Source organism: Nesoenas mayeri, assembly GCF_963082525.1.
Source record: "Nesoenas mayeri genome assembly, chromosome: 3".
Taxonomy (NCBI): domain Eukaryota; kingdom Metazoa; phylum Chordata; class Aves; order Columbiformes; family Columbidae; genus Nesoenas; species Nesoenas mayeri.
In genome coordinates this window covers 858,266-883,585 of record NC_137544.1, presented here as the reverse complement: position 1 = coordinate 883,585, position 25,320 = coordinate 858,266, and the positions used below count along the sequence as shown (strand labels likewise).

The 25,320-nt window shown below is 69.1% G+C and overlaps 2 protein-coding genes across 6 annotated transcripts; both read right to left on the bottom strand.

The window, feature by feature from the left end:
- Positions 1-53: 53 nt before the first annotated feature.
- MPV17 (mitochondrial inner membrane protein MPV17) lies at positions 54-9,727 on the bottom strand. Of its 5 annotated transcripts, none has more exons than XM_080341177.1 (7): positions 9,620-9,727; positions 4,288-4,403; positions 3,522-3,703; positions 2,605-2,700; positions 1,185-1,217; positions 912-964; positions 54-836 (listed from the first exon to the last, which is right to left on the bottom strand). In XM_080341177.1, the coding sequence occupies exons 1-7, from the start codon at positions 9,712-9,714 to the stop codon at positions 767-769; spliced, it is 645 nt and encodes a 214-aa protein (XP_080197303.1). In that variant the 5' UTR covers positions 9,715-9,727; the 3' UTR covers positions 54-766. The 5 variants fall into 5 exon arrangements, with proteins under 5 accessions (XP_080197303.1, XP_080197305.1, XP_080197306.1 ...); XM_080341179.1 differs by having other exon boundaries at positions 3,522-3,614; XM_080341180.1 differs by having other exon boundaries at positions 3,522-3,614; positions 9,663-9,721.
- A 114-nt stretch (positions 9,728-9,841) lies between these two features.
- Positions 9,842-24,778, bottom strand: CAD (carbamoyl-phosphate synthetase 2, aspartate transcarbamylase, and dihydroorotase; the record flags this gene model as incomplete). Its single annotated transcript, XM_080341605.1, has 44 exons — positions 9,842-9,968; positions 10,605-10,699; positions 10,779-10,880; positions 10,946-11,101; positions 11,182-11,307; positions 11,413-11,625; positions 11,714-11,788; positions 11,915-12,069; positions 12,154-12,198; positions 12,841-12,982; positions 13,093-13,146; positions 13,237-13,377; positions 13,448-13,638; positions 13,722-13,923; positions 13,995-14,126; positions 14,208-14,372; positions 14,518-14,684; positions 14,849-14,930; positions 15,139-15,387; positions 15,459-15,563; positions 15,634-15,816; positions 15,886-16,053; positions 16,149-16,367; positions 16,436-16,618; positions 16,696-16,920; positions 17,006-17,104; positions 17,229-17,475; positions 17,547-17,797; positions 17,890-18,002; positions 18,235-18,368; positions 18,451-18,575; positions 18,977-19,165; positions 19,511-19,732; positions 19,833-20,066; positions 20,197-20,328; positions 20,413-20,558; positions 20,662-20,774; positions 20,845-21,030; positions 21,110-21,281; positions 21,755-21,896; positions 22,058-22,200; positions 22,417-22,546; positions 24,288-24,427; positions 24,691-24,778. The coding sequence occupies 44 exons, from the start codon at positions 24,776-24,778 to the stop codon at positions 9,866-9,868; spliced, it is 6,684 nt and encodes a 2,227-aa protein (XP_080197731.1). The 3' UTR covers positions 9,842-9,865.
- Between the last annotated feature and the right edge of the window lie 542 nt (positions 24,779-25,320).

Sequence of the window (25,320 nt, the reverse complement as noted above, 5' to 3'; positions counted from 1 at the left end):
CTCCGCAAGCACAGGAATGATCGGCCTGAAACCACAGCCCCTGGCACGGGATGGAGAGCCACAAGCATCTAGAGGGAAACCCAGCATTTATTGGGTGCTACCACTGTCCGTAGCAGAGCTACAGAGAAACCTGCTTTCAGGAGCAGCGCACCTGAGTTGCGGCAGCGGGAGCTCGGAGCTGCAGGCACAGGACACGCAGCCCGGGATGGGACAGGCAGCCCGGGACAGGCAGCCTGGGATGAGACAGGCAGCCTGGGACAGGCAGCTCAGGATGGGACAGGCAGCCTGGGATGGGACAGGCAGCACCGGCCCCATCTCCGAGCAGGGCAGTATCTGACGCACGGCACCGCCAGCCCGGGCCTGCACCGGCACCTGCCGCTCCGGCTTCTCGCCCTGCCTGGGATGCCCCACTTGGGAAGGATAGACCACTTGGGGCAGGAACACCCCTCGTGTGGGGCCAAGGGCCAAGAGGTGAGCATGGAAGTGCACTGATGGCCAGAGCTGCCCCATGGCACAGCAGGACCCGGAGCAGCCCTGGCAGCGACCTGTCTCACCAGAGCCATCACCATCATCTCCTCTGCGTGTCCCTGTGAGCAGCGAGGGCCGCAGCTGCAGGCGATGGCGCTCCCGAGGAGAGAGCAGGACGGGTGCTGCCAGCACCCCCGTATCCCGGCCCCATCGGCGGCCACGGGCGCCTCTTCAAGGGCTCCAGCGCTGGGGCAGAGTCAGGCTGCTGGGGGGACAGGGAGGGGACGCGGCTTCTCCCTCACAGCCGATTTGCTTTCCAGGAGAGGTAGCAGTTCCACACAATGGCAACGCACTGGACCACAGCCAGCCTGGGGACAGAGGGGACAGGTCCACAGCCACGGGCTCCGGGAGCCAAGAAGCCGGGGCCACGGCCGCGGTACTACCTGTGCTTCAGCGGCACGAAGTAGAAGTTTGCGATCTGCACTGGTGGCCAGATCTGGGCGGAGAAGGAGCCGGTGGTGAAGGGGCCCTGCCAGCACCCCCATCCCGTGCCCACCTCTGCCCAGGCGTTCAGGGCATCCAGCCGAGCCTGGGGCAGCACCCATGGTGGGGGACAGGGGTGCAGAGGAACCCGGTGCAGCCACCCTGCCAGGGACACAGCCCGCACAGCACCACGGCGCGGGGTGGACCTGCCTGCGGCTGCCGCCACCACTTACACAGTAGTTGGTCATCAGGGTGTCCGTGTAGTCCTGGGGGAGAAGGGAGGTCGTGAGCACCCAGTGACACCCGCTGCCACCCACTGCTGCCCCCGAGCCCCCCCAAGGCACCACGGGGCAGGGACGGAGGGCACCGAGCCGGGGAGCGTGACACGCTGCCATGTCGCCGTGCCACAGTCCTGCCCAGGCAGCAGGATGAGTCCCCATCCAGCCCGGCCGTGACTCAGCCGCGGCCTGGCCGCCGCGCTGGCCGGCAGCCCAGGACAGGAGAGCGGGCGCAGGGGTGACGGATGCTCTGCTGATGCTTCCTCCGCGTGGGGAGGGACGGAGGCGTCCCAGGCCAGGGGTGAAGGTGGCTGTGGCCCCTCGCAGCAGCCACAGCTCCTGTGATTCTAACCACTCACACTGTGCCCATGTCCTGGCGGGGAAGGTAAAGCAAGGTGCACGGCACGACCTGGTCGAGTGCAGCTGGGGCCGATGGGAATGCTCGGGGGTGCTCAGAACCAGCCTATGAGTCCCTCTGAGGTGTCTCAAAACACCTCCCACCCAAACGTTGCTCTTGCAAAGGCAAGAGAAGGATGAAGCAGCTCTGTTCTCCCCCAGGGTTCGCTCCCAGCGCTCCAGGGCAGGACGGGGGGCAGGAATGGTCTGCTGCACACCCCCGCAGCCCGGCAGCGGGCCGGTGCCTGGTGGGTGCTCCCAGACAGAGCTCGGCGTGACGCACCCAGCAGAGCTCTGGCCCCGAGCAGCCGACAGCCCAGCTGGGGACACCGCAGCTCACCCAGAGCCCTTCACGCAGCCCCAGCAGCAGCGGCGAGCGAGTGCTGGTGCTGTGCACCCCGGGCAGCCACACGACCACCCCATGTGCCTCATCCTGCTCCCCAGTGACTCATGCTCTGGACACGCTGACTCAGCTTTTGCACTGGTTTCCAGCAACTGCTGCTAACAGGAGCCATCTCGGTAATGGCTCTGGAAATGCAGCCAGGAGCCTGCACAGTGCAGGGAGCCACGGGCCACCCCGGCACCACTGAGAGCCCCACCAGAGAGCACCCTGACACCAGCACCACGGCACCAGCAGCACCAGCCACCCGGTGCCCCCAGAGCCCTGGGACCCAGTGCTGAGCCCATATGCCCCAGACAGGCAGAGCTGCTCTGTGCCCCACAGCCATGGGGCAGACACCTCCCCAGCCAGCCATGGGGCCCCCGCAGAGCCAGCTCGGTGCGTGGGGTCCTGCGGCACAGCGGAGCTGCAGGCCGGGCTGGGACAGGATCGTGATGGCAGAGCCGGGGACACACAGGTGATGTTGGAGAGGGGCGAGTCTGGGCATGACCGCAGATGGGGGCAGCCAGCAGTGCGGAGCACCGCGAGGAGCTGCCGAGGCACCGCGGCCCCACGCTGCTCTGAGGATGCAGCACGTACCTGCTGGATCTTGGACCAGTTCTCCTCCACTGACAGCCCGTTCATGGCTCCCGTGATGGCGAGGAAGCAGCCGAGGAAACATGGTGCAAAGGCTCCCTGCAAAAGAGGAGCCGGGGCTGGAGATGCTGCGGTGCTGGGAGTCGGGGCTGGGGATGCCGTGGTGCTGGGAGCCGGGGCTGGGGATGCTGTGGTGCTGGGAGCCAGGGCTGGGGATGCTGTGGTGCTGGGAGCCAGGGCTGGGGATGCCGCGGGGCTGGGAGCCGGGGCTGGGGATGCTGTGGTGCTGGGAGCCGGGGCTGGGGATGCTGTGGTGCTGGGAGCCAGGGCTGGGGATGCTGTGGTGCTGGGAGCCAGGGCTGGGGATGCCGCGGGGCTGGGAGCCGGGGCTGGGGATGCTGTGGTGCTGGGAGCCGGGGCTGGGGATGCCGTGGTGCTGGGAGCCGGATCAGCAGCGCAGGGCGAGTGAACGGCGCTTGCCCGATGCCCTGGGGGTATTCACCCGCTGCTCCCCAGCACAGACACACATGGAGGGACGGGCAGCACCATGGGGCCACTGGAAGGGTCCAGGGCCAGGCCAAGTGTGGCCCCTCTGCCACCCTGAACCCCCACAATCCCCCACAGCATTGGGACCAGCCCTGCCATAGGAGCTGGGGCCCTCTGAGCAGAATAGATGCTTGTTAACAGACATGTAGCTGCACCCACCGCCCGTCCTGCTGCACCCACCCTACACAGGAACCCCCACCCACCATCCTGCTGCCCCCATCCCAAGCAGGGACCCCCACCCATCGTTCTGCCGCCCCCACCCCAAGCAGGGACCCCCACCCACTGTCCTGCTGCACCCAACCTACATAGGAACCTCCACCCACCGTCCTGCTGCCCCCACCCCACACAGGGACCCCCATCCATGTGGCACAAACCTGGTCCAGGACCACCTTCTTCACTGCCACAACTTTGGAGGACCCCGGGATGAGTCGATCCAGGATCTTGTACCAGCTGCCCACGACGGGGCCCTGCAGGAGCCAGGTGGTGACAGCAGCGTCCCTTCCGCCAGGACACGGGGTGTCAGGGCTGGGGGGTCCCCAGAGCTGGTTACATGGCCCTGGACAGAGGGACCAGGGCCTGACCTGCCTCCTCTCCCCAGGGTCATTCCCCCAGCATGGGGTGGATGCGGGGATGCTCACAGTCCCCTGCCCCTCCTGGAGCACTCGCAGGCAGCACCGGCACCGGGCAGAACCAACACCGGCACTGGGCAGCACCAGCACCGGCACTGGGCAGCACCAGCACCGGCACTGGGGCCCAACACCCCCCCGGAGCACTGGAGCTGACAGGCAGGATCCAGCCTTGCCGTGCACAGTGGAGCAAAGCGCGTTTGCACCCGAGCATGGAGCCACCGTCCTGCCCAGGGCCACCTCCCCGGGGGCCGGCGGGGGCAGCAGGGCCGGGCACGGCCGCTCTGGCTGCACGGACAGAGGCTGCTGGTCCTGGCTCACCCACAGCAGGGCCAGGGGTGCCCACCGCACAGCTGGGACAGTGACAGGACACGGGGCGAAGGGACAGGGCGCAGGGACCCCGTCTGCCCACGGCTGCAGGAGGTGGCACCAGGACAGCCTGGCTCTGCCCAGGCACCAGGGTGTCACCCTGCTGACCCAGCCCTCCCGCCCACCCCACCGCGCTGGCGCTCACCACGAAGCAGAAGCCGATCGCCATCATCTTGAGTGTCCGCGGCCCCTGGTGCCCACGCAGCCCCCGCCGCTCCACCAGCTGCTGCGCGATCACGTCCCCAGCTCCCATGAGGGTCCCTGTGACCAACACGGCCGGCTCAGGTGGTTCTGGTGTTCTGCCGACAGCCGGGCCCTCCTGCCCGCATCTGCCCACGGCCCCGGGATGGCCTGAACCTGCCCTGGCCCCACGGGTCCACCCCGGCGCACAGCACACCCCGTGCCAAGCCTGCCCGCTCCTGCCCCGCGGCACAGGACCCCGTAGCGGTCAAGCACCTCGGGCCACTCTCAGAACAACACAGCATCTCTGGCGGAAACAGAGATGTGCCACCTCCCCACGGCCTCACACGATCGGTCACCCAGGGCTGCGGCGCCCAGGCGTTCTGGGGCAGAGCCCATGTGCATGGTGCCTGTCCTGCGCCCCAGCTTTGCGCTCCCCAAAACCCTTCCTTGAGCATCGTGCAAACTGCCAACTGCAATCCCCATCCCTGGAAAGCCGCTCTCCCGCTGCACCGATCCTGTCCGGCACCGGGGACAGGCAGGTGAGGCCACCGGGTGCCAGCCCCGGCTCCTGGCCGCTGGCACAGCCCCTCGCCTTGTTTCCATGTCAGTGCGAGGGACGCTCAGCTGGGCAGGTCCCCGCGGGTGCCGCTCAGCTGGGTCTTTGGCAGCTGCCGCTGCCCCCTGCACCCCTGACCTCTTCGACGCAACTCGGCTGGCCCAGCGCTCCTGCCGTGGGCTCCGGGGGCTCCCTGCGTCCCCCCTGCGCCTCTCGGGACGGTGCCCAGGCAGGTCTCCAGCCACAGTGCCGTTCTGCTCCGTTCTTGGAAACCCTGAACCCAGCAAGCCCTCATCTCGGGGAGTGGTGTCCCCAGCGTCCCCCTTGTCCCCACAGCCCCACCAGCCCTATCCAGAGGGTTGGCACCCGTGGTTCCTCACTGCGCGGGGGGATGAGGATGCTCGGGGCAGCAGAGCCCGCGTGTGGCCCAGCAGTGCCAGGCCCTGTCCCCGCTCCCTCCCTGAGGCCACCGGTGTCTGTGGAGCGCCCAGCAGCACCACAGGGTGCAGCTCCCAGCAAAGGGGGACAGACAGACCCCAGTCTGTGCCAGGGGACCATGGCTGCCACCTCCCCAGTGCCCATAGCCGGATCGCACCTTCCCGCAGGCACTGTCCCCATCTGGCACACACGAGGGCAGAGGTGCAGCCCTGGCCCTCCAGCCCCTCGCCCTGGCCATGCAGCCCAGGGCGCAGCGTGGCCCCAGAACCCTGCGGGCAGGGGCAGGACCCGGCCCAGCACGGCTGCTGCGGCCGGCAGAGCCTGGAGGTGGCCCAGGAGGCCGGGCGGGAGTCGGGGCTGCAGCCAAGGCCGGGCGGCTGGATGTGCCCCAGCAGGGCTGGCCCGGTCCCTGCAGCCCCACGGAGCTGCTGTGTTCCTGGCAGCGTCTCCTGCCACCACGTCACCGGCTCCACCTTCCACCCCGGTCCAGTGCAGCCCCAGGGGCTGAGGTTCTGACCCCGAGAGCCACTGCACCCCATCGCACAGAGCAGCCCCCACCAGCCCACGGGGCCACGGCAGCAAAGGATGGGGGTGTCAGCAGGAAAAGGACCCCCGGCTGGCATGACCGATCGCTGGCTCCTGCGTCCCGCGGGCAGCAATCCCGCTCGGCACAGCCGGGCTCCCCCACACCGCGCTCATTGAGAGAGCTCAGCCAGCGTTACTCAGTGCCAGTGTTACTCAGTGCCAGCGTTACTCAGTGCCGGAGGCTCTGGGCACAGCGCCCGGTGGTGACAAAGCAATGCCAGGCCTGCCGGGGGACAGGTCAGGCCAGTCTGTGCCCCCCAGCCTGGGCACACAGACCAAGCCCCTCACAGCGACTGTGCTCGCCCAGGGTGACACGGCACAGCCCTGCCGCAGCTCCGGCACAAGCCCTGTGCCACGAACACATGAACCAGAGCCCAGGTGACCCCCATGGCCCTGCTGCTGCAGCACCCTGCACCGGGCTGGGGGAGCTGGGATGCACGGCAGCACTGTGGCAGCACAGGAAGGCTGGACGCACCGGTGATGGCGAGGGCTGCCTGGAGCCATGGGGATGCACTTTTGGGCTATGAGCAGAGCAGTGCCCGGAGGCAGCACACAGCCTCCGGTCCGGCACGCTGCTGCTCCCACAAACAGCAGACTTGGAAACCGGCCCAAGCCTAAGTAGGCCAAACGGTCTGCGTCCCCGTGGGCCAGCAGCTGGAGGCTGCACCAGCACCACGGGAGCAGCGGCTGCTCTCCGCAGGGCAGGGACAGCGAGGTCACGGCCGCGGGCATGTGCTGCTGCCCGCTGTGCCCAGCCCCGCTGGCATCCTGGCCCGGGAGGCAGGAGGCAAAGCCCCGCGTGATCCCGCGTCTCTCGCTGCCCAGCGGGACCGGGGTTCAGCAGGCGAGCGCGGCTGGATGCGCCTGGCACAGCCGGCTGCCGGCAAACCTCCCTGGCCCGGCCCCAGCTGGCGGCTCTGCCAGCCCAGGAGACGGCAGCACTGGGGGACGGCAGTGCCAGGGAAACAGCAGCACTGTGAGCAGTGAGCGAAGACACAGCTGGAACCAGCCCAGCCTTCCCGTGGTTCCCAGCGCAGGGCACAGCGCCGGGCGGCCTCCTCCGCATGGACAGACCACGGCACAGCCAGCAGCGAGGGGCTGGGCCCGGCCTCGCACAAAGGAATTACTGCCGAGGCTGCACGCAGCGCTGCCCCTGCCCCGTGGAAGAGCCGTGCTCCTGGCATCCCAGCCCCACACCGTGGCGCAGGGCCGGACCCCCGCAGGCAGGGACACCCAGGCCCACGGCTGAGCCTCCTCTCAACCACAAGAACCGCATCCAGCGCTGGGCAGCTCTGCACCCACCGGGCTCGGCACGGTGCTCCCCGGTTCTCCAGGGGCTGGCGGGCTGCGCGGGGTCGGTTGTGATGTGAAGAAGCAACAGGCAGAGCTGGAACCCGGAGCTGTGGCTGCACCGAGGCTGCCAGAGCAATGGGCAGGGGCTGGTCCTGGGCAACCCCAAAGCTCCACCTCGGCTCCCGCCAGGAACCACAGAGGGATGCACAGCACCGCGCGGTGCAGGAGGTGCCGGGTAACAGACTCCATCAAACCAGATAAAAGTAACAGCGGGAATGGTGAGGTGGCCAGGCCGGACCCCAGCGGGCAGCAGGGCCAGCGGCTGCACAGTGAGCGGAGCCCCCCGAGAATGCCCCTGCACAGGAGGGCACCTCCAGGCATGGTCAGTAGGTCAGAGAGGTTCTCCTGCCCCTCTGCTCTGCCCTGGGGAGACCACATCTGGAATCTTGTGTCCAGTTGTGGCCCCTCAGTTCCAGCAGGACAGGGAACTGCTGCAGAGAGTCCAGCGCAGCCACCAAGATGCTGAAGGGAGTGGAGCATCTCCCGTGTGAGGAAAGGCTGAGGGAGCTGGGGCTCTGGAGCTGGACAAGAGGACACTGAGGGAGGACTCATTGCTGGGGATCAATATGGAAAGGGGCAGTGTCAGGAGGATGGAGCCAGGCTCTGCTGGTGACAACCAGGGACAGGACAAGGGGCAATGGGTGCAAACTGGAACACAGGAGGTTCCACTTTAATATGAGAGGAAACTTGTTCCTGGTGAGGGTGGCAGAGCCTGGCCCAGGCTGCCCAGGGGGTTGTGGAGTCTCCTTCTGTGCAGACATTCCAACCCGCCTGGACACCTTCCTGTGTAACCTCATCTGGGTGTTCCTGCTCCATGGGGGGATTGCACTGGATGGGCTTTCCAGGGCCCTCCAACCCCTGGGACTCTGGGATTCTGTGACAGGTTGATGGCACCTCCCAGCCCCCAAACCAGCGATGCCATTAGGGAGATTAAATCACCCAGACAGGGCTCCAGGGGCTCCCCCAGCAGCTCCTCACACCCATCTCATGCCAAGGCCTTGGCAGCTCATCTGGGGGAGACTCAGCCCACTGCCCCCCCGTGCCATGTCCCAGCACCCATCCCTGCCCAGGGGGTGCAGGTCTCCCACACAGCCTCCACCCTGGGTTCTGGAGTGAGCCCTTGAGCAGTGGAAGGTCTCCTCCCAGCCCCCGTCACCCTTTGGCTCTAGCACAGGCCCCCAACGCAGATCTCCTGAGCCCAAAATGCGCCAGTGCCCTTCACCCACTGGGACGCGTGGCGGGTGCCCAGTCCCTGCTGAGCCGGGGAACGGCAGCACCTCCTCCCCCCATGGCACCGAGATCCCCCCGGCTGTGGGGCTCCTGCTCTGCTTCCCCCCGGGGTGACAGTGTGCACAGCAGGGGGGCAACGGGTGACAGTGCCCACAGCAGGGGGGCAACGGGTGACAGTGCCCACCACAGCGGGGCAAGAGGGGCCTGTGTTACGGTGGTTAGGGGCTAGGGGGTGGGGAAAAGATATGGGGGGGATGAGATAAGATATTGGGGTGGGGGGATAAGATATTGGGGGGGATATAGAGGGATATGAAGGAATATGGAGGCATATGGGGCAATGAGGGGATGAAATATGAGGGAATATGAAGGGAAGGGGATATGAAGGGAATGGGTCATGGGGGGAACGGGATATGGGGGGATATGTGGGGGCATGGGGGGATATGAGGCAAATTGGATATGGGGGAGTTTGGGGGGATGTGGGGAGGATATGAAGGCAATAGGATATGGGGTGAAATGGAGGGACATGGGGTGAAATGGGGGGATATGGGGTGAAATGATACAGAGGGGAAAAGACAGATATAGGGGGATACGTGGGAATGGGATAGAGGAGGGGAACAGGGGGATCCAGGAGAACATGGGGGGGATATGGGGGTACATGTGGGGCCGGTCACGGGAGAGGGGAGACAGACGGGGTGACAGTGCGTGCCCAGCGGCAGGGGAGGGGCCCGGCCCCGTGCGCCATTACCGGCGGTGGGCGCCGGTGTGACCCGGCCCGGTGCGGCCCTTACCGGCGGTGGGTGCCGCTGTGACCCGGCCCGGTGCGGCCCTTACCGGCGGTGGGCGCCGGTGTGACCCGGCCCGGTGCGGCCCTTACCGGCGGTGGGTGCCGCTGTGACCCGGCCCGGTGCGGCCCTTACCGGCGGTGGGTGCCGCTGTGACCTGGCCCGGTGCGGCCCTTACCGGCGGTGAGCGCCGCTGTGACCCGGCCCGGTGCGGCCCTTACCGGCGGTGGGTACCGCTGTGACCCGGCCCGGTGCGGCCCTTACCGGCGGTGGGTGCCGCTGTGACCTGGCCCGGTGCGGCCCTTACCGGCGGTGAGCGCCGCTGTGACCCGGCCCGGTGCGGCCCTTACCGGCGGTGGGTACCGCTGTGCCCCGGCCCGGTGCGGCCCTTACCGGCGGTGAGCGCCGGTCCCACCCGCGCGCAGCAGCTCCTCAGCGCCGCCATGCCCGCGCGCCGCGATGACGCAATGACGCAATGACGCGAGCGGCGGCGGTGACGCGTTTATTGCGGGCCGGGGCCGCTCAGTACCGGCCCAGCGCCGCTCAGCACCGGCCCAGCGCCGCTCAGCACCGGCCCAGCACCGGCCCAGCGCCGCTCAGTACCGGCCCAGCACCGTGGCCAGCAGCGCCATCCGGATGTACATCCCGTTCTCCGCCTGCCGGAAGTACGCGGCGCGCGGGTCCGAGTCCACCTCCACGCTGCGGATGTGACGTCAGCACAGGGCACCGCCCCCCGGACCCCGAAACCCCCGAGAGCCCGCAGACCCCCCCACACAGACCCCCCCACACAGACACCCCCACACAGACACCCCCACACAGACCCCCCCAACCCCTGAGAGCCCGGCGGGGACCCCCACACAGACACCGGTACCCCAAGAGCCCAGAGGGGACCCACACACAGACACCCCCACACAGACACCCCCAGCACAGACCCCCCCACACAGACACCGGTACCCCAAGAGCCCAGAGGGGACCCCCACACAGACACCCCCAGCACAGACACCCCCAGCACAGGACCCCCGGCACAGGACCCCCGGCACAGACACCAACACTCCCTTGTCCCCCCCGGGACCCCCGTGGGGCTCAGACACCCTGAACCTCCCCCACCCCCACTGCAGCCCTTGTGCCCCCACCCCCCAGCCTTCCTGAACCCTCATCCCCGCCCAGCGCCCCTGAACCCCCTACCCGGCATCCCTCAGCCCCTCAAAGTCCCCAGAGCCCCCCTTCCCAACCCCCATAGCCCCCAGAGCCCCCCCCCCAGCCCCCATCCCCACCCAGCACCCCTGAGCCCCCATGCCCACCCAGCACCCCCAGCTCCTGTCCCCCCGTCCCCACCTGATCTCATTGACACGCGGCAGCGGGTGCATCACCACCATCTTCTCCTTGGCCCGGGTCATGATGTGGGGCGTGAGGATGAACTGCCCGAAGCACTGCGGGTGGCACGGCGCTGAGCCCCCGCACCCCGCGCAGGAGCCAGGCCTGGGGTCCCTCCTGCCCCCCCATACTCACGGCCTCATACTCCTCGGTGCAGGAGAAGCGCTCCTTCTGGATGCGTGTCATGTAGAGCACGTCGGTGTCAGGCAGCGCCTCCTCGATGCTCCCAAACTCCTCCTGCGGCGGAACCGTCAGCGGAGCCGGGGGGGCCCAGGACCCTGCCCCCCGCCCCACCTGCTCACCTGCTTGATGCCCTTGTTGGCCACGAAGCCGGTGATCTCAGGGGGCATGCGGAGGCTGGGGGGGGTGACGTAGCGCAGGTTGACGCGGTACTGGGTGAGCAGCCGGGCCAGGGAGTGCACCGTGCGCCCGTGCTTCAGGTCGCCCACCATGGTGATCTGAGGAGAGCGGTCAGCGCAACTCCCCACGGCCCCCCGGCACCGTGGTGGGGGTGGTCACAGCCCCCCCAGCCCCTCACCGTCATGCCGTTGACAGTGCCCAGCTCCTCGCGGATGGTGAAGATGTCCAGCAGCGCCTGCGTGGGGTGCTCCCCCACCCCGTCCCCGGCGTTGATCACCGGCTTGCGGCAGTGCTTGGCGGCCAGCTGGGAGACGGGCAGCGCTGAGCGCGGGCGGCACCCAGAGCAGGCAGCACACGGCCCCCGCCAGCCCCGCAGGGCGGGACCTGCCTCCCCACAAGCCTCCCTCACCTCCACGGCACCGGGCTGGGGGTGCCGCAGCACCAGCACGTCGGCGTAACAGCACATGGTCTGCACGGAGTCTGCCAGCGACTCGCCCTTCTGCACCGACGAGGTGGCCTCCGAGAAGGACAGCACGGAGCCGCCCAGCCGGTTCATGGCCGCGGCGAAGGAGCTGCTGGTCCGCGTGCTGGCCTCGTAGAACATGGACGCCATCACCTTGCCCTGCGGGGGCCGTGCCGTCACCTCAGGGAGCCCCGGGGGACTCGCGCCTAGCACGGGGCTCCCGGGCAGCCACCCCTGCCCTGCTCACCTTGAGGATGTCCAGGCTCCGCTCCTTCTGCACCAGCATGCGCAGGGTGTGCGCCACATTGAACAGATGCGACAGCTGTGGGGAGAGGCGGCTCAGCCGGGGCGCACGGGGCACAAGGATGGGGATGCGGCGCACGAGGCACCGTGCCCCCACACTCATCCAGGTGCCCGCGGCCCCAGCGCCCACCACCAGCCCGGGCACCTGCTCCTTGGAAAACTGCCGGACGGAGAGAACGTGCTGCCCGACAAGGAGCTGCGGCCCCAAGAAGGTCTGGAAGTGGGGGATGCCCTGGGGGGACGCCTGGCGTGGGAGGGGACCCGGTGGGTAGAAGTAGCCATCCTGGATCATAGCGGGATCTGCAGCAGCGAGAGCAGCCAGTCAGGCTGTGGGGTGGTCCTGGGGAGCCCAGCCCACCCACCGCAGTCCCCCCGGGCACTCACCTGCCTCCGCCGCCTTCCTGCCGGCCTTTTCGCGGGTGTCCTCGGCTGGGAGAGGGGAGCAGTGGTGTTAGAGGGTGCGGGCACCTGCGGGACCCCGGGCCCCGCGCCCCTGGGGCTCTGCCAGCGCAGCACAGCCCCCCAGCAGTCACAGCACTGGGTGAAAGCACCGCAGCGCCCCGTGCTGGGGCCATGGCCACTCTGACACCGGGCCGAGCCCCAGCCCGGTGCTGCACCCCTCTTCTCCCCACGCACCCCACAAAACCCGATCAGACGCAACCCGAATCACACTGGCAGGCAAGGGGTCCCCGAGGTGCCGTGCGGGCTGGGCGGGGGGAGCAGGTGCAGCCGTGCCCTGTCCCATCATCCGCTGGGGAAAGGGGCCTGTGCCAGGGCGGCACGGGGGGCCCGGAGCCAGCGCGGCACCTGGGGGAGGGGATGCACTCATGGGCTGCAGTTAGTGCCATTAGTACGGCCGCATCTCATTGTCTGAGTGAGTCACCCCCACATTACCGGTGCCTCGGGCGCCCGGGCGGTGCACGGCTCCCAGCCTCTGGAACGCTGAACGGGACACAAGGGCCAGCGTCAGCAGGGCCGCCCGGCCGCGGCCCCAGACCTGGCCCTGGGCAGCACACCATCCGCCCACCATCCACCCACCGTGCTGGCCCCGCTGCACCAGTGCCCCCCTACCTGGCAGCCCGGGGTCGGAGGCGCGGTGGATGCGGGGCGGGAGGTGGAAGCGCCCGTCGCCCCCGGGGCCGGCGCGGCGAGGGCTGGAGGCTCGGCTGCGCAGCGTCTCGGTGGCCACCACGTGCCGGGGCTGCTCGGGGGTCTGCAATGAGAGGCTGAGCTGGAACTGGGGGGCGGCAGCTACCCCCCCAGCCCCACGCACCTCAGTACCTTCGTGCTGTCCTTGGAGGGGGCTGCATGTGGCGCCAGCACAGCTCCCGAGGGCCATTTCTTCACGTCCTGCCCGTAGCCGGGGGGCACCAGCACCTGCAGGTGTGGGGGTGATGAGGTTGGTGATCAGAGACCCCTGGGCTGGGGGAGACCCTGATACAGAGGGAAGGGGACCTGGGGCCTCACCTGCCCATCGATGTAGGCGACCTCCCCACGCAGGACCACCCTCCGCACTGTCCCCTTCACCTTCATGCCCTCAAAGGGCGTCCAGCGAGCCTTGGAGAAAGCCGTGTGGCTGGGGATGGTCCACTCATGCTCCAGGTCCACCTGCCAGGACAGCGGGTCAGAGGGGGGACCAGGATGGGGCTGCATCCCGAGTGGACGTGCAGGAACCCACCTCCACGTAGGTGTCCTCCTGGGCAGGGAGCCCGAAGATCTTGCGCGGGTTCTCGTAGAGGCGCTGGATGACGTCCTCCACGCTGAGCCGCCCCTCAGAAACCGCCGTCAGCAGCAGCGGCAGCATCGTCTCCAGGCCAGGGTAACCGGGGGGCGGCTCCTGCCCCTGCTTCTCCTCCAGCGTGTGGGGGGCTGCGGGAGGGGGTGGTCACCGGGGACCCGCTGCCGTCCCCACCCCGCGCTCGCACCCCGCGGAGCCGTCCCCCAGGGCTCACCGTGGTCCGTGGCGAAGCAGTCGATGGTGTCCATGTTCTCCCAGAGAGCCTCCAGGTCCTGGCGGGTGCCCAGCGCCGGCCGCACGGCCGCCCGGCCCTCCCCGAGGCGCCCCACGTCGTCCCGGCACAGGAAGAGGTGGTGCGGGGTCACCTCGCACGTCACCGGGATCCCCTTCTGCTTCGCTGCCTTGATGAGGAGGATCTGGGGGAGCCGCAGTGAGGGGCTGCCCCAAACGGCCCCGCGCCCCACTGCCCGCAGCGCCCCCCGCTCACCTCCTCCCTGCGGGCCACGTGGCAGATGTGCACGGGGCGCTGGTACAGCTGGGCCACCATCAGGACAGCGGCCACCGTCTGTTGCTCCGCATGTGCCACTATGGGCAGGTGCTGTGGCCACTGCTCGAAGTGCTGCGGGGACAATGCGGCTGGTGGGTGGCGGTGCTGGGAGCCGGGTCTGGCTCCATGGCAGCCCTGCCCGCCGCGGCTCACCTCCATCCACAGCGACACGTCGTCCATCCGCAGGCTGGAGAAGGTGTCGTTCAGGTACATCTTGAGGCCCGCGGCTGCCCCGGCCAGGGCGCCCAGCGAGCCGGCGTTCTCCGGGGACGCGCCCAGGAAGAGGGCGAAGTCGCAGCGGGCACCGGCCTCGGCCAGCTGCGGGGGGACAGGCGGTGGGCGCCCAGGCGGCGGGTGCCGGGCCAGGGGCAGCCCCGCCATGGGCAAGTGCACCGCAGCTGGCACCTCAGCACCCAGGAGGGGACACGGGCAGAGGGGCAGGTGGTGGCAGCTCCCCCCTCACCTTCTGCGCCAGGGCAAAGGAGGCGGCATCAGTGACAGCGGGGCTGGTGTTGGGCATGGCGCACACCATGGTGACCCCCCCGGCCAGGGCAGCCGCTGTGCCTGACGCAAAGTCCTCCTTGTGGGTGCCGCCCGGCTCGCGGAGGTGGACGTGGACGTCAATCAGGCCTGGGGAGCAGGGCAGCGTCAGGACACGCAGTCTCCGGCCACGGGGGACACAGGACACCCCCGCAGCGCAGGGAAATGTCTCACAACCCCAGAGCCCCTGACCCGGCTCCCAGTGCTGCCCCCTCAGAGTCCCCGGTCCCCGCTGTGGCCCCCGTGCCACCTACCTGGCAGGCGGATGAGTTTCTGGGACGTCATGCAGTCCACGTGCATCTTCAGCGGGGGGGCCGCCCTGATCTGGCGCAGCGCCTGCGGGGACGGAGCGGTGAGGCCGGACCCATCTCACAGGGGTGTGTGGGGCCAGAGCTCAGCAGCAGGGCCAGGGTGATTGTATCTCCCAAGCCGCACCACAAAACAACCCTCCCGCAGCAACGCCCGCGTACATCGCCCCACAGCATCCAACACGAGACTCCTACACCGGTCGCCCCTTCGCTCCCTCGCTCGCGCCCCAGCGCACCTCCACAAAGAGCTTGGTGCACTTGATGTCGATGATGAGCGGCACGGAGTAGTCGACGGCCAGGCGGCGGGTGCGGTAGCCCTTGGTGACGAAGGAGGAGAGCCGGCGGCCGCCCGAGTTGCGCATCGAGAGGTTGATGACCATCTCGAAGTGGTTCTCGGCCAGGTAGTCCAGGATGCTGCGCTGGGTCTCGCGGGTGCCGGCCTCGCTGCCGTCGGCGTCCTCAAAGTGCCAGTCCACGGCCATCACCTGCCGCAGCACGGCCGTCAGGGCCCCGCGCCGCGCCCGAGGGCGCCTCCGGCCCTGCACCCCAGCCCCACCTTGATGCCGTGCTCGGTGTAGAAGTCGGCGGTGCCCAGGCTGGCGTACAGGTTGTAGCCAAGGTTCTCCAGGGTCCGCACCGTGGGCAGCAGCTCGCTCTTGTTCTGCAACGACCCCGTGGGCTGGTGAGAGGGTGGTGAGGGGACCCCCGGCCCCCGCCCCGGCCCCACGCACCTTGTAGCTGCCGATGGTGAGCAGGATGTTCTTCTTGGGGATCTTGAAGCCGGTGCTGAGCATGGCCTTCAGGTAGGCCTCGCAGCGGCTCTCCCCGAAGCAGGCCACCTCTCCGGTGCTGGTCATCTCCACCCCCAGCACCACGTCGGCGCCCGCCAGGCGCGAGAAGGAGAACTGGGGCACCTGGGGGCACGGGGGGCTCAGAGGCTGCCCGACCACTGCCCCAGCCTGGTCCCCAGGACCTCCGCTCACCTTGACGCCGACAACTCCCGTGCCCGTCATCAGCCCCACGGGCTCCACGTCCTCGCCCATGATCACCTGGCTGGCCAGAGCCACCAGGTCCACCCCCAGCGTTTTGGAGACGAAGGGGAAGGAGCGGGAGACGCGGACGTTGCACTCAATCACCTTCAGCTGGTCGTCCTGGGGCAGAGGGGACAGCGTGAGGCTCATCCGGGGCACAGGGTTTCCCCCCACCAGCACCGTGCTGGCCCGGCGCGGTCCCCTCGGCTGGGCACCTTGGCAATGAGCTGCAGGTTGAAGGGCCCGGTGACCTGCAGCTCCTGCCCCACAGCGTGGACAATGGCCTTGATGCGCTCCAGTGTCTTGGCGGTGATGTCCTGGGGGGGCGTCACTAGCGTGGCATCACCTGAGTGCACGCCGGCGTTCTCCACGTGCTCCGATATGGCGATGGCCACCACCATGCCGTCACAGGCCACCGCGTCCACGTCGATCTCCTGTGAGCAGGGACACGGTCACAGCCCAGCACCGGGGCGGGGGATGGCGGAGCACCCTGGGGACAGACCTTGGCCTCCTGGATGAACTTGGAGATGACAACGGGCTGCTCCTTGGACACGGCCACGGCGTTGCTCAGGAACTTCTCCAGGTCGCTGTCCGAGTAGGCCACGTTCATGGCGGCGCCGCTCAGCACGTAGGAGGGGCGCACGACGCAGGGGTACCCCACCTTGCCGCAGAACTGCTTGGCCGACTGCAGGAGAACCAGCACCCTCAGGGAACACGTCCCTCCGGTCTGCCCGGTCACCCCCACTGGCCCCGCATCCCCACCTCCATGTCAGAGAGCTCCTTCCACAGGGGCTGGCTGATGCCGATGGAGTCGAGCAGGCGGGAGAACTTGAAGCGGTTCTCGGCCGAGTCGATGGCCTCCGGGGAGGTGCCCAGGATGTGGCACTGCTGCCGGTGCAGGGCCATGGCGATGTTGTTGGGCAACTGCCCGCCCATGGACAGGATCACACCCTCGGGGTTCTCCAGCTCGTAGATGTCCATCACCACCTGCGGCACGGCGCGGGGCAGGGGGTGGCTGGGACAGGGGACACGGGGGCCATGGCAGCCCCCACCCAGCCCCAGCCCCACTCACCTCGAAGGAGATCTCATCGAAGTAGAGGCGGTCGCACATATCATAGTCAGTGCTCACCGTCTCGGGGTTGTAGTTCACCATGATTGTCTTGAAGCCCATCTGTGGGGTGGGAGGGATGGGGTGAGGCCAAGGGCTCCGCGGGACACCCCACTCCTCCACAGCCCCATCCCCTGGCCGGGGACACCCATCTCCCCAGCCCCGCGGGGTGCTGGGCCCAGCTGACCTTGCGGAGCTCCTGGATGCAGCCAACGGCGCACCAGTCGAACTCCACGCTGCTGCCGATGCGGTAGACGCCAGAGCCGATGACCATGACGTGTGGCTCTTGGAAGGCCAGGTCGTGCTCGGTGCCGTTGTAGGTCAGGTACAGGTAGTTGGTTTGGGCCGGCCACTCCGCCGCCACCGTGTCGATCTGCTTCACCACCGGCAGGATCTTGAGGTCCTGCCGCATCTTCCGCACGGCCAGCTCGGTGCTGCGAGGGGCAGGGTGAGCGCCGGGACGCGGGCTGGGGGACAGAGCGGGGCCGCCCCCTCCCCGCGTTACCTGAGCACGGCCAGGGCCACCTGCTTGTCCGAGAAGCCGAGCTGCTTGGCCCGCTTGAGCACGGCGGGCGGCATGGTGCTCTGCTCCCCGCGGTACGACTCCAGCAGCACCGCGTGGTCCGTGATGTTCTTCATCTTGTGCAGGAACCAGCGGTCGATCTTTGTCAGCTCGTAGAGCCGGTCGATGGAGTAGCCGGCCCGCAGCGCGGCCGCCAGCACAAAGATCCGCTTGTCCGTCGGCGTCTCGAGCTCCTGCCGGGCCGGGGGGTGAGGGGGCTGGGAGGGGGCACAGCCGCCGCCCCCACTCTGCACTGGCAGTGTGGCCCCAGCCCCTCTGTGCTCACCACATCCGAGGCCGGCTTCACAGTGTGGTCAAAGCCCACGCAGTTCTCGTCCACCATCCTCAGTGCCTTCTGGAACGCCTCCTCGAAGTTCCTCCCGATGGCCATGACCTCCCCTGGGGACAGGGCTGTGAGCAGCCGGACCCCGCGCCCACTGCGCTGCCCGCCCCCCGCCCACCCCGCACCCACCGCGCTGCCCGCCCCCCTCCAACCGCGCTGCCCGCCCCCTGCCCACCCCGCACCCACCGCGTTACCCGCCCCCTGCCCACCCCGCGCCCACCGCGTTACCCGCTTCCAGCCCACCCCGTGCCCACCGCGCTGCCCGCCCCCCACCCACCCCGCACTCACCCACGCTCTTCATGGAGCTGCCGATCTTGGTGCTGACGCGCAGGAACTTGCTGAGGTCCCAGCGCGGGATCTTCACCACGCAGTAGTCCAGGCTGGGCTCGAAGTTGGCCGTGGTGGAGTTGGTGACAGAGTTCCTGGGGAGGGGGCAGGTGAGCGGCAGGGCTGTCCCGCTGTGGGGCGCAAGGGCAGCCCCCCATCTCATGGCACTGCTGTTACCTGAGGAGGGGCAGGGGGATGCCCAGGGCCAGCTTGGCGGCCACGTAGGCCAGCGGGTAGCCGGTGGCCTTGCTGGCCAGGGCCGAGCTGCGGGAGAGCCGGGCGTTCACCTCGATGATGTAGTACTGCGGGACAGGGGGGCAGCGTCAGCGAGTGGCACAGGATCGGCCCCTGCAGCACGAGGCCAGGCAACAGCACCGGCACCGCCATTCCCTACTGCCGAAACGCCACGGGCACGTGGAGGGCACAAAGCAACGGGGACACAACATGAGGGCAGCCAGTGGCGATGGCTTTGGTGGGATGGAGCTGCACAGAGACCACCTGAGGGCCACGTGCACATGGCACCGGGATGAGACCCAGCGCTTGCTGTACCCCCAGGGCCACCCTAGTTGCCACATGGCGAGACCCTCTGTCCCCAGGGACACCGGGCGCCGCAGCCGGGAGGTCAGCGGGGCAGAGCAGCAGGACAGCGCAGGGCAGGACCCAGACCCGGCTCCCCATCGTTTCGGGACAGGACCGCGCTCACCTGCTCTGACTCGGGGTTCAGGGCAAACTGGATGTTGCACTCGCCCACGATGCCCAGGTGCTGCACCACCTTCACGGCTGTGCGGCGCAGCAGGAAGTACTCGGTGTCGTTGAGGGTCTGGCTGGGCGCCACCACGATGGACTCGCCCGTGTGGATCCCCAGCGGGTCCAGGTTCTCCATGTTGCACACCTGGCAGCAGGGGGGTCACCGTTGGTCCTGACCCCCCCACGCTGCCCACGCAGGCTCCAGCGGGTCCCTCCTGCCTCACATCCCTCCCCTGGCCCTGGGACCAACAGGGGGTCCCCTGAACACAAACCCCTGGGACACCGCATGTGTTGCAGCCCCCCAGAGCACGGGGGGCGCAGGAGGCCTGATCCGGGGGCACAGCTTCTACCAGCCGTGCTGGCACCACAGGAGGGGCTGGGGAGTCCCCCTGGGACGGGATCCAGCGGTATCGGCTGACCCCCGCACCCCCACACCCGCTCCTCCACGGATTCCCCCCCGCAGACACCTGGGGGTCCCCCCCCCCCGTACCGTGACGCAGTTGTTGTAGGCGTCCCGCACCACCTCATACTCGATCTCCTTCCAGCCCTTCAGGGACTTGTCCACCAGGACCTGGGAGGTGTGGGTGAAGGCCTGGCTCACCAGTGCCACCAGCTCCTCCCGGCTGTTGGCAAAGCCGGAGCCCAGGCCCCCGAGGGCGTAGGCGGAGCGCACCAGCACCGGGTACCCCAACCGCTCCGCCGCCGCCTGCGCCTGCAGAGAGCAACGGGGTGACGACGGGAGCAATGGGGTGACGACGGGAGCAGGGAGAACAGGACCCTGCCCCATGGCCACCCCCCATCCCACCCCAGACCTGCTCCAGGGAGGCAGCGGCCTCGCTGGGTGCCACGTGCTCCCCGATCTCCTCCATCTTCTCCACGAAGACCTTGCGATCCTCTGTCATCTCGATGGAGGCGACCGGGGTGCCCAGCACGCGCACGCGGTACCGCTCCAGCACGCCCGCCTTGGTGAGCTCCACGCCGCAGTTCAGGGCCGTCTGCCCCCCGAAGGTCAGCAGCACCCCGTCGGGACGCTCGTTCCGGATCACCTGGGGGGCACGGGGCGGTGGGGCAGGGATCCACGGCAGCCCCACAGAACATGCCCTGCGCCCTCCAGCTGACACTGCCCCCCAAGCACCCCCAAGCCCCTTCTCCCAGCCGGCGCCTCGGGGTGCTCACCTGAGTGACGTACTCGGGGGTGATGGGGAGGAAGTAAACCTTGTCCGCCAGCCCCTTGGACGTCTGCACCGTGGCGATGTTGGGGTTGATCAGCACCGTCTGGATGTTCTCCTCCTTCAGTGCTTTAATGGCCTTACGGGGAGCAGAGAGGGTCACAGCTGGTGGCTCAGGACATGCACCCTCACCCTGGTGACCTCCAGCACCCCCCGTGCTCACCTGTGACCCCGAGTAGTCGAACTCGCCCGCCTGCCCGATGGAGAGCCCGCCGGAGCCCAGGATCAGCACCTTGCGGGGCCGGGCCGCATCCTGGCCCCCTGCCGGCGCCTCGCCATAGGTCAGCCAATCCTGCAGCCGCTGCCGCACTGCGGGGGACGGGTCACGCTGGGCATGGGGCCACACGCACCCCCCGCACAGCTCTGGCCCCACAACCCCAGCCCCAGCCACCCCTTCCCTCCCCACGCTCACCGGTCCGGGCGCCGCCATCTCCGCTCTGCAGCTCCCGCGCCGCCTCCATGAAGACGTCAAAAAGCCCCTCCAGGTCCGTGGGGCCGGCGCGGTGCTCCGGGTGGAACTGGACGCTGCCCAGGGGGTCAGACAGGGTGCAACCCCACAGCCCCTCGGCCCTCCCCGCCACGACCCTGCGCCCACCTGAAGAAGGGCTTGTGCCGGTGGACGAGGCCCTCGTTGGAGCCGTCGTTGGCATTGGTGAAGAGCGGGGCCCAGCCGGGCGGCAGGCTGCCGGCCTCCACCGCGAAGCCGTGGTTCTGCGCCGTGATGAAGCAGCGCCGCGTGTCCTCGTGCACGCACGGCTGGTTGTGCCCGCGGTTCCCGTACCTGGCGGGGGCCGGAAGGGTGTCAGGCAGCTCTGGGCAGCCAGAACCCCACGGTGACCCTGACCCCACACTCCGCTCACTTCATCTTGTAGGTGTGGGCACCGATGGCCAGGGAGAGCAGCTGGTGCCCCAGGCAGATCCCGAAGACGGGCTTGGGCTGGGGGGCGTCCAGCACCCGGCGCAGGTTGGACACCGTCTCCTGGCAGAGCTGCGGGTCCCCGGGGCCGTTGCTGATGAACAGGCCATCGAAGTCTGGGCCGAGACAACAGCAGGGTCAGCGTGGGGCCCCCCCGACCCCTCAAGGCCTGTGGGGTCACAGCAGGGCCCTGGCTACCAGCCACATGGCGTCCCAAGCCCACAGCCCCCGATACCCCCACAGGGTCACACTGAGGTGCCCTGACCCACACCCCCCATCCTGGTGGCAGCAAGGCCCCCAGTCCCACAGCCACCATGCGCGGTCACATGAGGACACCCCAATGCCATGGGCCAGAGCCCCCCAGCCCAATCAAAACAAAGCACCCTGAGCCTGTGTCCCCCATGCCCACAGGGTGCTGAGCCCCCAGGAAGGACGACACTTGGGATCCCCAACCTCACAGTGCAGAGCAGGACATGGCTCTCCGCTGTCCCCAGCACCAGCCAAGGAGATGGAGGTGTCCCCTGCTCCAGGTCCCATCCCCCGCCCCTCAGCAGAGTCACGGGGGGGGCCCTGGCCGCTGCCACTTCACCTGCGGTGTCCAGCGGATGGTCCCAGGGCATCACGGTGACGGCCGCCCCCCGCTCACACAGGCACCGCACTTGGTTGTACTTGATGCCGCAGTCGACCGCCGTGATGCGCAGCGACCCGCCAGGGTTGAACACGTGGGGCGCCTGCGGGAGCGGGGAGCGCAGATCACCCAACCCCCGCTGGGGCCAGTGCTCCACGGCAAGGACCCCGCAGCCCCTCCAGCCACCTCCCCACGTCCCCCTGTCCAGTGCCAGACCCCTCAGTCACCCCCACCCCCTCACTGCCCCCACTCCCCCAGCCACACCTTCAGCGACACCTCCTGCACCAGGTGCCGCTTGTTGGGGTCCTCAAAGGAGATGCTCTTCTCGGGGGTCCCGTCTGGCACCAGCTTCCCCAGCAGCGTCCCCTTCTCGCGGATCTTCTTCGTTAGGGCCCGAGTATCCACTCCTGGGGACGGCCGTGAGACACAAGCCCGTGGCCCTGTCCCATCCCAAGCAGGACCCCGTGCCCTGGCAACGTCGTCACCCCCAACCGCCAACATCAGCTTGACCCCCTGGGAGGGCAAATCCCAGCGCAGGGACAGGTCTAGTGCAGAACCCCCTGCCCCCCAGCCACCCCCCAGCTCCCACCCCAAACCCAGCGCCCCAGTCTCCCCACTCCCACCTTCCAGCCCGGGGATGTTCTGCTCCTTCAGCCACTGGTCGAGGGAGCGGGATGCGCCCCAGTGGCTGGGGGTCTCCGAGCACTCGCCCACCACCAGTGCAGCCACGTGGATCTTGTTGGACTCGAACCACTGGAGAAGAAGCAGGAATAATAGCCAGGTGTGGGGTCACCAGATCAGGAGAGGCCCCGTGTGCCCCTCAAGTACCTGGCCCAGCTGTCCCCATGTGGCACGGAGAGAGCTACAGCCCAGGGCTGGGGGAGCCCCACAAAACAGAGACCCCACCCCTGGCCCACGGCATAGCACCAGCCCCTACTGCCACCCCACACAGCGTGGGGGGCTGTCGCTGTCCCCCCCTCACCCCACACCCAGCCCTGCCAGGGCTTGGTCCAGCCGAGCCCCCAGCTCCAGGAGCCCCAGGATGGGGTGTCCAGGCCCAGGTGCTGCTGGACCGCAGCCCCCTGCCCAGAGGCCAGCACTGGCCACACTACGGGACCCCTCAGCGGGGTACAGCTGCAGCGTGAACCGGCACACGGGAAAGCACCGCTCCCTCCAGCCACAGCCTCCTTGGGGAGCCCCAAACACCCCAGTGTGTCCTGTCCCATGGGACGGGGGCTCTGGTTCCCCGGAGCTGGGTCTGTGGGGCCACAGCAGGGACACACACACCCCGGCCCAGAGGGAGCTGCCCACAGTGAGAGCGGCGCCAAGGTGGGATGGGGCTGGGCAGGACGGACCCCAGGGTCAGCGTGGGGAGGCCCCACACGGCAGCGCTGCAGCAGGGCCTGGACTCTGCCCCAGGGGCAGCGGCGGCCCTGGGATGTGCAGCCCAAGGCCAAGGGGCTGGGAGGGGTCTGGGGCCTCGAGCAGGCAGCGGGTCTGCCCTGCCCGGGGGCCGCAGACCCTCAGTCCTGCAGTGGAGCCCTGGCAAGGACAGACACACAGCCCTGCTCCCTATGTGCTGCAATGACACCCCAATCCCAGCCCAGGGGGGTGTCACCCCTCTGCACAGTGGGATGGAGCACGCTGGGCCCCATGGCATCGGTGTCAAACCTCTGTCTGCCGTCATGTGCCACAACGGCACCCGGCTCGCCCTGTCCTGGCACCCTGTGCCATCCTGCCCAGACACGTGCCAGTGGCTGGCAAGCTGCTGGGTTTGGCAGCTCCGTGTGCTGCAGTGGCACCGCTGCTGGGACATGCTGCCACATGTCCCCCTGCCTGTTCCCTGCCTGCCCTGCTGCCTGTCCCCCTGCCTGCCCTGCCGCCTGTCCCCCTGCCTGTTCCCTGCCTGCCCTGCTGCCTGTCCCCCTGCCTGCCCTGCTGCCTGTCCCCCTGCCTGCCCTGCCGCCTGTCCCCCTGCCTGCCCTGCCGCCTGTCCCCCTGCCTGTCCCCCTGCCTGCCCTGCCGCCTGTCCCCCTGCCTGCCCTGCCGCCTGTCCCCCTGCCTGTCCCCCTGCCTGCCCTGCCGCCTGTCCCCCTGCCTGCCCTGCTGCCTGTCCCCCTGCCTGTCCCCCTGCCTGCCCTGCTGCCTGTCCCCCTGCCTGTCCCCCTGCCTGCCCTGCTGCCTGTCCCCCTGCCTGCCCTGCCGCCTGTCCCCCTGCCTGCCCTGCCGCCTGTCCCCCTGCCTGCCCTGCTGCCTGTCCCCCTGCCTGTCCCCCTGCCTGCCCTGCTGCCTGTCCCCCTGCCTGTCCCCCTGCCTGCCCTGCTGCCTGTCCCCCTGCCTGCCCTGCCGCCTGTCCCCCTGCCTGCCCTGCCGCCTGTCCCCCTGCCTGTCCCCCTGCCTGCCCTGCTGCCTGTCCCCCTGCCTGCCCTGCCGCCTGTCCCCCTGCCTGTCCCCCTGCCTGTCCTGCCGCCCGTCCCCCTCCCCGCTCACTCACCCTACTGAGGCCGAAGGGGTCGGTCTCATCCCGGGGAACCCCGTAATTGCCGATGAGCGGGTAGGTGAGCACCAGGATCTGCGCCTTGTAGGAGGGGTCGGTGAGGGCCTCGGGGTAGCCCACCATGCCGGTCTGGAACACTGGGAGCGCGGGGAGAGGGGCTGGGACGGAGCATCCCGGCCGCCCACCGTCTGGCCGACGGAGGCACCCGAGACCCGGGCTCGGCCGCCCCCATCCCGCAGCGCCCCCGTCCCTGCCCCGCAGCGGGTCCCCGAGCCGAGAGGAGTCCCGGTACCGGGCCGGACACCCCGGCTCCCGTCCCTTCCCCTCGCCAGGCTCGGGCCGCCCCCGACATCCGCCGCCGTCCCGGACCTCATCGTCCGGCCCCGCCCGCCGCACTCACCGACTTCCCCGGCGGCGGCGGCCCCGACGGCCCCGAAGGGGCGGCCCCACAGCACCGACCCGTCCTGCAGCACCAGGCGGCAGCCCATGGCGGCTCCACGTGCGCTCCGGAGGCTCCGCGGCGGCAACCGAGCGAGGCGCGTGCAGCGCGGCGGCGGCAGCGGGAGAATCCGGGGCGGGTCTGGGCCGGCCCGGCCCCCGCGGCGGGGCGGAGCGGCGGCGGGGCGGCCGCGGCACCTGGTGCACCGAGCGGCTGGGGGCGCCGCGGGGCAGCGCCGAGCGGGCAGCGGGAGCAGCGGCTCCGCCGTCTGCAGCGACCCGACCGCGGGGAGGGCAGCGCGACCGGCGGGACCGGCTCCGCAGCCGGAGCCCAAGAGCAACCGACCCGGTGACACGAGGCTGCGGCCGCCCGGGAGGTTCTTAAAACACGAGCTCGCGGGCAACCGCCATGTCAGACAGAGCGCCACCTAAAACCATTGTCTGCTTTTGAACAAGAATTGCCAGGGGAGAGCGCGAACGCAGTCCCCCACTACCACAAATTATGCAGTCGAGTTTCCCGCATTTGGGGAAATCGCAGGGGTCAGCACACCCGGAGTGCAAGGGATGAGCCTCGCCCTGGGAAAACCACCTG

Bases quoted from the DNA above. Each gene is read 5' to 3' on its own strand.
- MPV17 (XM_080341176.1), bottom strand. From the start codon at position 9,714: ATGGCGGCGCTGAGGAGCTGCTGCGCGCGGGTGGGACCGGCGCTCACC. The intron at 4,404-9,619 runs GTAAGGGCCGCA...TGTTGGTCACAG, and splicing joins CACAGCGGTACCCACCGCCG to GGACCCTCATGGGAGCTGGG. The intron at 965-1,184 runs GTAAGTGGTGGC...TTCTCCGCCCAG, and splicing joins CCCTGATGACCAACTACTGT to ATCTGGCCACCAGTGCAGAT.